The 11047-nt window shown below is 47.5% G+C and overlaps 1 protein-coding gene across 2 annotated transcripts in view; it reads left to right on the top strand.

Moving 5' to 3' along the window:
- The window catches only part of TBX5 (T-box transcription factor 5), a 39506-nt gene that overhangs the window by 11413 nt on the left and 17046 nt on the right, over positions 1-11047 (top strand). For both annotated transcript variants that reach the window (XM_035898343.1, XM_009642847.2), the window contains one exon: positions 7827-7918. In XM_035898343.1, the coding sequence (XP_035754236.1) occupies positions 7827-7918 (92 nt within the window). The remainder of the gene's footprint in view (positions 1-7826; positions 7919-11047) is intronic.

The raw sequence follows: 11047 nt of genomic DNA, 5'->3' as shown, positions 1-11047 counted from the left end.
GGGGGAAAGGCTCAGGGCTGGGGTATTTCTCAGATGTATTTAGCAATGCCTTTCCCTGGCTGCCCCTCACTGCTGCCTGCAGACCCCGATAGCCCCTCTCTAGGGCAGAGCCCTGTGAAAAGCCACTTTTCTTTCGGGGGAAAAAAAGCAAATTCCGCCCCAAATCACACAGAAAGAGGTTACTGCAAGCTGTTACTGGTACTTACTGGCAGGTAGGATGGTTCCTTTGAGTTTGACAGAGTGAAATTGTGCGCTTGTTTTTTTTTTTTTCAAATGGAGAAAGGTCATTTAATGCCCCGGATAAACCCCGGGTGCTTTCCTGGGGATGTAAGTAGGAAGGTCCTAAACCTGCGCGAAATGGTTGCGTTTCCTCCGTCCATCGGTTGGCGAGGGAGATGCAGAGAGCAGAGGCAGGCTGGAGAAGAAAGAGTGCTTCACCTTAACTAGGGAGAAAAGAAAATACTTCCCTGCCCTTTAAAATAGGAGCTGTTGGCACAACCAGGACAAGCAAACTGAATCCAAATTGAGTCCTCGCCAAATTATGCTTTAAATTATAACTCCGCTGTGGACGCTATAAAATCAAGTTTAACTTCTGCTTGATGGATTCGGAGAAAGAATATAATATTAATAGAACTGGGAGTTAATAAAACAGGACACACTGCTCGCTTTAAAGGCATTTCCCTATGAGAAAACAGGCCTGAATTTAACTGCTTTCCTTTGAAGAAACATAGGACTGTTTTCTAGAAAAAAAAATAATCATGCAAATAAAACAAAAGCAAAGCAGAAACATGTAAGTACAGTAGTTTGGGAAAACTGCCACGTTAGGAGGAGCAGGAATATTTGATTGTAAATCGACAACATCTGGTTGATAAGAAATGACATCTGCGTATCCGTCTCTGTCAAAACAGACGCACTGACAAACGCACGAATCCCTACAGACAGACACGCGCTCGCACCCCACCAGACGCACGCACCCGCACACAGACACCACTACATATTTTACAACCCCCCCCTACACATTTTACATTCGCTTACATCCCCCCCCACCCCCGCCACAGGCATTCCTCTTCTTGCTGCACTGAATCCTTGGGGGAACAAATAAAGAGTGGCTGGAGCCCCAAGATAAAGACACAACTGAGAAAGATAGAGCCATAAAAATAAACCAGGGAATGATCTACCCTAAATGGCATCTCCCTCTAGGGAAGGGAATAAAATTTGTCGCTTGCCCCAGTGCAGATGGAGAATAATAGCGGGGCTGGGGCGGCGTGCAGCCGATGCTGCCGACGCTGGCTGTGTGGAAGGGGTAGCATCCTTCGGCAGAGTTGGGTGGCGAGTGGGGTCTTTTCCATGGGCAGAAACCTGAGCTCAGCTTTCACAGCTGCGACGTTAGTTGGCAAAACATATTTTCATGTTGCGATGCAGACTGTGTTTCCTGTCGCCATAAACGATCGCAGTCCCACCGGTCTGTGTCTGTCTGCGTCGAGGTCCCCAGGGAGGGTCTGTCCGTCCATCCCTGCAACTCTTTGTCAGTGCACTACCTATTTTTTCCCATTTACAGCCATCTTGCCCTCATTTCCACCCATCACCTGTAGCGCATCCTTCACGCAAACTTTCCTATCCGCACAATCCCACACCATTTGCATACACCAGCACATTTTACACACGGTTTTTACACACCCACATATTTTACACACCCATGAGCACAAGCAAATTTATATATGCATGGTTTAGGTTCCAAGAGTGATACTATAGGTACATTCTGTTACAGTATTAATTGTATGACTTGCCCACAAATGCATTTGAGTCTATTCTTACACAGCTTAGAGAAATACTTGCCTGATTTCAGATCCGTCAATTTATTTCAATAGCACAGCTGCAGTCCCAGTGTAGGGCTTGTGCTTGTTTCCCCTGATATTTTAGACAGCCTGAAAAGACATTTAAGCCCACTGGGATCTCCCCCCTCCCCAGCCCTACTCCCCAAAAGGAGGCTTAAGCTACGAAGAAAGTTTTGGTAGAGTTTTGAGCGCAGTTGTCAGCAGCTTGGTCGATCACCTCCCCCCTCTCTGCAACCCTGAAAAAATACCCCCGAAATATTGAGGTGTTAAAATAGGTCACATGCACATTTCATTTCCTTGCCATTTACACAATGGGTGCTTGCAATCAGGTTGATTCCCAAATATTAACTTCCCCTGCAGTTAAGTACCATTTTGCTGTAGCTTAAATCATTGTGCTACTAGCTCATATTTATTAGGTACGAGCTCTCTGCTTAGGACCAGGAAATGAACCCTAATAGACAGAAATAATTAAGGTTCTGCCCTCATGAGGGTTCTTTCAAAAGCAAGAATTCACAACAATTATTCTCATTAATTTTTACAACCTACTTTCCCCGTTAGCTGAACTTGGGCTTTATATTGGTTTTCCCCCCTCAGGATATCCGGTTTTATGCTGATTTTTTTTTTTTCCTAAGTTATTTAACATTCTTGGTAGCCCAAATTCTTTCAAGGAAACATTAGCCCCAGCTGGGATGCTACAGGCGCCCAGGAATGCTATGCGCACCGTAGCGATGCGGAGAACTAGGGAAGGGCCTGGCTGAAGGCTACTCTGATGCACTCCCAGATAGCCAGCAGGCACAGGGGAACGTGTGGGTGGGCTTTCTGAATATGTAGGTTCATCCCATCCCCTGAAAGACCCCTGTACTAAAAGGGCACTATTAGGTTGGCCAGGTCAGCTGTGCTCCATCCTGCCGAATTTTGGAGAGCTGCCTGTGCTGCTCTCCCCCTTTTGCCACTCTCTTGAGGCGTCTCGTAGGGCTGTGTAGGTGCAGCCGCTGCCGGAGGCGGGCAGGTCCTTGGGATGTTTTGCTCAGTTCTCCTTGTCTTTTGTTGCAGTAGCCACCTCCATCACTTCAGTAGGAGCCACCAACATGGTGGTCTGGCTGGTACCCCATGGAGTGCTTCCATGCAGAGAGGTCTGGTCCAGTCTCCTGAAGCTGCCCTGCAGGGCTGGGTCCCTCAAACTCTCCCTGCCCAGCCTGGGGCCGTTGGTCTTCCATAGGAAGAAAGGGCAGCCTCTCTCCTTACTCAGGGCAGGCTCTTCTCCAAAGGGGGAACCCCAAGCACTGAGAGAGGCTGGGCTCCCTGGGGTTAAGTGAGGTGAGACCACGTATCATCCCTTCATCACCAGGACTGGTGGCTTCTGTGCAGCCCTCGGTCTCTCGGGGACCTTCTTCTCTCACTGACCCTCTCTGGGGCTCCTCACTTCTCTACTCTCAAAGGCTTTGTCCCATTCCAGGCTTCAGTGGGAAAGTGCTTCCTTCAGGAGGTCTTGTGTTCTTCCCAACCTGTGTCTGAACCAGTCTTGTCTCCCTCTGCCCCTTTGTCCTCAGTCCTGTCTCTGCCCCCCTGCCAGCCCCGGGGCAGGGTGCTCAGCCAGCCCCAAGGCCCCAGCCCCTTTTAGTCCTCAATCCAGCCCCCCTCCCCAAGCTCTGCAAGGACACCCTGCCTCTCTCCAGCCTCCCCCCCGCCTCCCGAACCACCTCCTCCCCCCCACAGCACTGTGCAAGGTCTGTCTCTTCTCATCCTCCGTTCTTGTCTCCCAGTTCAGCCAACAGCCTCCTCAATGAGCCCCTCTGTCTCACACCAGTACCTTCGACCAGGCACTGGCTCTCAGTCCCTCCCATTTCCTTCACTGGCTTCTGGGTTCGGCATCATCTCCCCCTTGCCAGCAGCCCCCCCTTCCCCTGGCCTTTACCTTGGGCTCTGAGTCCCAGCTCCCCATCCAGCTCCTCCATTTGGCCCAGCCAGACGTACGCAGCCTCAGCAGGCACCTTGTCTTCATCTATTTCTTTCCTTCCCACTGCTCTGGTTTGGCTTCCTCCTCCATGCTGACTCGGTCTCCACCTGGGGGACGTGAGAGTGCAAAAGAAAAAGGCTCTGTGCTTTCAAGCCTGAAGGCCAGCCTCCCAGTTGCTCCCAGTACAGCTGGCTGCAGCGGTGGCAGGGATGGTCCTGCCCCATCTCTGCCAGGCTGAGCAGGACCATGGTCCCCTGCAGGGCAGGGACAGCACAGCATGGGGAGGGTTGCGTCTGCTCAGCTCAAGGGTAATCCCCCCGACCTTGTCACGACTAAATGGGGAGACCTGAACGGTGATTTTTTTTTTCCCACTCAGGCTTTCACGTTGTCCAAGTGGAGCAGATTTTCAAAAGAAACTAAGGATCCCCCCCTTTCAGAACGTGAAGTCCCTTTTCCAAAATGCCCAGCCTTTAGGATAGTTTCAGAAAAGCCCAACAGGGTCGGGGTGGGGTGTTTTCCCCTAGCTGAAGCGCTCAAAAAAAGTGGGACCGGTTGATGGTAAAATAAGTAAATAAAAAGGAGCCCAGGGCATATACCTGGTGTATAACATTTCAGCCCTAACAAGGCTTTGTAAAGATAGAAACAATTGAGAAAAAAACCTTATTATGGCAAGTGCCTGACAAAAAAATAATACTAAGTGGTAGTTTTAACCCCGGCCATAACAATATTCATGAGCCTATAGACACATGCACCCATATAAACACATGGCCGTGCAAAAAAAAAAAAAAAAAAAAAAAAGTCAAGCATCTTTCCTCGACCTAATGAGATGCAAAGCTAAATTTTATCATGCCATTGGAAATGTCTCAGCAGAAGTGCTTTGTGGTCAGTTAGCCCAGAGAAAGGAGCGTAGAGGAGCGGCGCTGAGATTTCATTGGGAACTGTCGCTTCCCGTTAAAGTGAAGATGAACCCTTAGGTCAGACAAGGCCTGAAAAGTGTAAATCTGGAAGGCTTCACCCCAGAAAGCTCTTGCCTCAGAAGGGTCTGCAGCAGCCTTAGAAATCAGTGGTCAGAAGTGAACTTTGCCATCAGTTTGTTTCAGTAACAAATATGTAAACAAAGCCCTACAGTTTTATTGAATCTGTGCTATATAATTTAGCCCTGGGCACTCTGCCTTAATGACCTTGCAGGACGTTGTATTTTTTTATTTTTCATGATGTAATTGTCATTTGACTTTCTGACAGCTTTTGCTCCCCTCCCCCAATGAGTTACAGTCAATTAAACAGAGTTTCGCTATGGCAAAGTTGATCCAGAAGAGGGTTATTTCCACCCATCTGTTTGCTTTTTCCACCTCTGAAATAGTTTGTAAGTCAGACAAAAACTGGCCAAACAAAATACCTTCCACAGGCTGCTTGCTAAAGCAGGGATTCACCAACTTTTTCTCTGTTTTCTATTTTGTTGTGTACGGTTTTGTGAAATCTGGCTTGGACTCTCCTGGCTTAGCGCTAGGGCTGATGCCAGGAGTTATCATCTAGCGGAACTTTGTTCAGAAAACTCCTGCGGAAATCCATCTGAAGTACCCCAAAGAGCCGAGACCTAATTTCAAACCTTCTGTAGTCCCTGGTTGCTCGATGCCTTCAACCTAGCAGATCTCTAATTTTAAGAAGGCTGAAGTTAGCCGTGCTTCACTTGGGGCTTTTGCCACCAACACATACGTTAATACCTTTGCTTCTTCCCAACGAGGGTTGGGGGACTCCTCTACTCATAAAGCGACATATTTGCAAGATTGAGGTCCCACACGATATTTTGTCTGACATCTTGTGGGTGATTAAAGGTTTGATTCATCAAACAGGGCATTCATCGAAGGTCCTTAAATTAGGGACTAGCGCGTTGACAGCTCCTTCTCTGATAAACAGAGAGCATTGGGGACCTGTGAAGGCAACGCTACCCAGCTCAGAGCCCCATGCCCTCTGGCAGTCTCCATCTCCCTCCATTGATTCCAGCAGGAACACCGGGAGACGAGGTTCCCAGTGCAGGCGCCTTGGTTAAAATGCCTTCGGTTAGGTTGGGATGAATCCGGCCCTTTGTACATTTGTGTGCTGGTGCCAATACTGTAAATCCTTGCTCAGTGAAGGACTTCACTTATGCAAGCAAATATTGCCATTGGGTTCGGCAAGTGAGGACAACTCGTACATTTAGTGTGCTTCAGAATGCAAATTGCATAGAAACATTCAAAAAGTTGAATAATGCCCATTATTCATTACAGAAGTGCTACCATCTCTCCGGTGGAAACCGATAGGCAGTTTCTTTGCAAAATACACAGCTGGCTGCCTACTTCTTCAGGGCTTTTAATTACAAAATGTGCCCCTATTTTACTGCTGGAGAACGACTCCGATGGGACCAAACAGATTGCTTCTTCAGCCTTCTCTTTGAAATCGGAAATGCGTGACAAAAAAGGTGCAATGCCCTGTTTATGTACTAAATTAGGTCCTAACTTAAGGGAATGTCTATAGGGACAAGCATTGGGGCGATGGGGTCTTTGTGTGAGATTTGGGGCTGAATTAGGCAAAAATGGCAGATAAACAAATGGCCTTTGGAAAAAAATATGCTGTAAGACCAGAAAATAACAAAATAACCTGGTCGTGCAAGCACCTGGCGGGGTTTGCTATTGACACTAGCCAAGCCAGATTTTTCTCTTTGAATTTTGGCAAAGAGGTGAGTCCAGTCATGTGTGCTTGACTTGGTGAACACGAACCTCTCTCTGTTCTCCCGCCATTAATCTCGAGCTCTTTCCTTCCCGATGGCCAGCTTTCAATAGGAAGGAAGGACAGTGTTTCCATCAAATGCGGTGAGCGCATGAAGTTCCTCCAGTGGCAAACACAGGGTTGTCCCTCCTCCTGGGCAAGTTCAAGTGTCTCCTCCAACTCCCGGCTGAGGGCTCAGGCTGCCAGGCAGCGATGGAGAAAGAGAAGAAGGGGAACTGTTGCCCCTTCTGCCTGAATATTAGGGCATTGCAGCTAGATCACACCTGATCCAGATTCAATCCTGCTCTGCAAAGACACCAAGGCATTTGCAACAGATTTGGCACGGCAGAGTGTGTTTGTACAAGATCAGCAGGGCATTTGAGGGTGTTGCTGGTCTACAGTTAGTATTTGCTTAAATGACAACCCCTGGCTTGAGAAAACCTCCTCCCCTAAGCCCTCAGGAGAGGTATGGGAAGGTTGCACCTCTTTGAACAGCACAGTTGCTTTGGGTAAGGGTACGTTCTGTACAGTAGCTGCTTTAAAAGTTTAACTTAGATGTAAGAGGACCAAAGTTAGGAGTCTGAGCAGGATTAATTCCAGCAAACTTTAGATGTAGAAGGTAGCCAACTAAGCAAGCAAACTAGTCCCTCTGAATTCCTTCTGGAATTAATGGGGAGACAAATATTCCTCCAGGGCACGATGGTCAGAGGTGGAGTTGCCCTCCAAGTGCCTTGGGTAGTTAGTCCATGCAGTGCCTACAGGTGTGGGGCTTGTTGGGAAAGGATGCCAGATGCAGGGCACCTGCAGTACCTTTAGCTGGTCTGAAATAAAGGAAGGGTGAGCCTTACCAGGCTGGGGGAGAGGTTTTGGTGTGTGAGAGGTGAGGTTTTGGCCATGGCTGCACGTTGATGAGAAAATACTTGTGGGATTTGTTCAGGCAATGACTTGCATCCCTGGTCCTTTGGTCAGTGCAGCCCTTTCTGTCCCAACAGTAAGAGGAAAATAAGTAACTCTAAGAAAGCAGATTTTCTCCAGGAAGAAACTTGTGTGTGTGCAGTCCCACATGTTAGCTCTGGGACAAGCCTGAGAGAAACGAGAGGTTGTTGACAGGAGATATTTTTCTAGTGGAGAAATCTAGAGGAAGGCCCATCTGGAGTGGTCGATGACTTGAGTTCCCGAAAGCTGTGTTTTCCCCCACATCCCTATTGGCTTGGGTTTAATAAACAATATCCACTCTCTCCCAGGCTATGCCTTGGACTTATGATGAACCCATTGCATTTCCTCCCTTTCAGATCACCCAGCTCAAGATTGAGAACAACCCCTTTGCGAAAGGTTTCCGCGGCAGCGATGACATGGAGCTCCACAGGATGTCTCGGATGCAGAGGTAACGTGTGCCTCCGTTGTGAGGACCTGCTCAGGACTGTAAAAGCTGCCTGGGCTTTGCTTTGCATGTCACTTGTGGATTGAGCTAAGTCAGGAATTAGTGGTAGTTCTCCTCTCTGGCATCTGCTTGTGAGTTTTATGTCAAGCTGTTGAAATATCATTGGGATGTGGAGCCAAAATCCAGGACTTCCCACTCCGAGGTGAACGCCTTAACTGCTGGGTTACAGGGACAGGATCTCACCTGTGGGTTGTCCTCTTGGCAGCAGGGACCTTGTATTTCTTTCTGACATGTCCCCATCCACAACAACTGCTATCTTTGTGCTAAGCAGATGTCTCTGTGGCTGCATGTGGGCTTAAACCTGTTGAAAGCAGCAAGAGACTTGGACTAACTCTGACAAGTGAGAAGCTCTGGTCACCAAGCTGCTGCTGAAGAGTTGTTGGGTATTTTTTGCCCAGGTGGCAGTGCTTGAAAGATAAAGCTTGCAGCCTTGTTCTGGGAGCAGGTTTGTTGAGGATGCTCCAGCTGCCTCTGGAGATCTTGGTGTGGAGATCTGTTGTGCTGGTTTCTGGCTTTCGGAGGATCTTTGGCAGGAGCAGAGTGTTTGCTTGGTTGGTTCTGGATGTGCAGGGCAGGAGCATAGACATGGTGGTTTCAGGTTGAAGAAGGAAGGTATTAGAAAATGTTGGGAACTGTAGGGCCAGGTGGCTGAAGAGGTCTTTTTGACTCTCAGTTTTGGATGCAAGTACTTCAGCTGAAAATCAAGCCTAAATCCTGTTTAAAACCCCTGTTTAAAGTCCTTTTCTAAATGTCAGGTCCTGCCGGTAATTAACTTCATGCCTTTCACTTCACTTGGAACTTCATCTATGTGTCAAGTTGCTTCCTAGTGCAAATGTTTTGCAGGAACCCTGCCATACCCATGATTATACCTAAGACAGATGTAGATACTCAATATAGTATTTTCCATCCAGGAGGGCAGGAGTGACTCGGATCCCTTATTCTCCGGGACCAGCGGAGCTGGCTCTCAGCGGAGGGCCGTAGGGACCTGCGTTGTGACCTTCTGCTGGGAGGGCGCTCTCTGCCACCTGCCCGGGAGGTGGCTGTAGGTGGTCACTGCAGGCTGGAGTGCAGAGGCAGGGGCCCTTCTGGTTGCCATAGTTGATGACCTGCTCTCTGTAGATGTGCAAATTGCGCCAGTGGGCAACAAATAATGCCTGTGCTCCTGCGAACGCTTACACCGTAACCCTACTCAAATGGGCAAATGTACTCCTGTGTACAAACATTTTCAGGCTCAGACCCAGAAAAGCCTATATATATAAAAATATATATAAATGTATATATAACACTTACTCAATCTAAATCATCTCTGTGGTCTTCTGAATGTGCCCTGTGTTCCCTGCCTGCCCTTTCCAACGACAGCACAGATCCTGGCATAATATGTCAATATTTATTTATTTATGGGTGCACTACCACTTGAAATAGCTTCCCCCCCTTCCTTCCCATGCCAGCCTCCCAACCTCTACTGGAACTTGAGTAACGCTGTCCCCCGCACATTTCTTGCTGCTAAACTACCCTTTCATTACTGTCAATGGAAAGATTTGAAGGTTTACATTCATCGTGGGGTTTTTTGGAGTGGGAGGGAGGAGGTAAAACAGTGAGGACTATGAGAAGGGCTTCATGCCATACGAAGAGCATGGCATCTAGCCATGCTGAGCTTGTGCTAAAAATTGCTTGGCATTTTTATGCGGGCCTGCGGTTGTAGTCAATGATACAGTGAACAGAAACACTTGGAATATGTAAATACACCCGCTCAGACCTGGCAGGGTTGAAAGGGTTAAAATCCACAGCATTGACCTTACAGGATAATTTCTGATGCTCGCTTCCTTAATAACTTATCTTCTGTGCTGATAGCACAGGAATGACTGTGTACCTTTACAAAGATGTCATTTTTTTAAGGGAGAGCAGGATAACATTATTACAGTAAAATAAAGACCCATTCAAGGTTGAAAATATTGGACAAATATGTACCCACCTTTGTGGTTTTATATATATTTATGAATACATAAAAATATAGATATTTAAATATATGAAAACATATATAAAATAAATTATATATGCAATTTGGTTCTTTTATATAAAAGATAAAGAACCATTCAGGATTGAGTACGTTGGAGAAGTATGACCTACCTTTGTGGGTTTATATAGGATTAACATATAAATATATATAAAAATATAATTATATAAAAACTTATATTTTAATATAGAAAGGTATATGTCCATATGTAGGGAAGTTATTTCCCAGTGATGGACCCACTCCCCAGCTGGCAGGTATAAGTAAATCTCTCTTGGCTGTAGGGGAGTTGTGTCTATTTATGCCCTTGGAGAACATGGTGGGACGTATTTTTAGTGCTATTCCTTCATTATAGAAAAATCTAGCTGGAAAACCCACTCTTTTTTAGAACAGTGCCCAGCCTTTTGCACCAGAAACTGGTGACCTGAGATTCATCAGGTCACTGATCATCTCATTAAGGGGTATAGTCATGGAGGGAATGGATTTTTCATGCTGAGGAGAGCACCTCTATGTTTTCTTTATTTAAATTTCAAATGTTTCTTATTCCCATGAACAGGGCTATTGCAGAGGGGCACCTCCTAGCCAAAAACAGCCCTGGGAGAAGCAAACCCCAGCAGTCAAGGCTGAGAGGCAGTGTTGACCCAACTGGGTGCGTGAGCTGGCTTGCGGCATCCCAGTTCTGGGGAAGGCTGGCCCCAAAACGTGTCCCTCTGCTCACCCCGCTATGCTCCCATACCTCGGAACAGCCTTGGAGGCCCGAGCCCTGGTGAAGAAGTGCTTCCAGCACTAAACCTTCAGGTCCTAATGGTCTGCATGGAGCTTGCATCAGATGGGAGTAGGTGCATGGTGGTTGAAGACGCCGTCTAGAAGCAGTGCCCCAGGCTGGGCTGGTGTCTAGGCTCCCTCTGCGCAAAGCAGAGCGTGATGGGCACTTTCAGAGGGGAAAGCTACTTTCCCTTGAGAGCTCCTGCCATGGATGGCAAGGTGGGTGAGGAGCCCTCCCTCTGCCTGTCCCACCTAGGGAGTCTGAATGATTTTCTTGGTGTAGATTTTAAATAGCT

Source organism: Egretta garzetta, unplaced genomic scaffold (assembly GCF_000687185.1).
Source record: "Egretta garzetta isolate BGI_Z169 unplaced genomic scaffold, ASM68718v1 scaffold7, whole genome shotgun sequence".
Classification (NCBI taxonomy): domain Eukaryota; kingdom Metazoa; phylum Chordata; class Aves; order Pelecaniformes; family Ardeidae; genus Egretta; species Egretta garzetta.
This window is presented reverse-complemented; position numbering and strand designations above follow the sequence as displayed.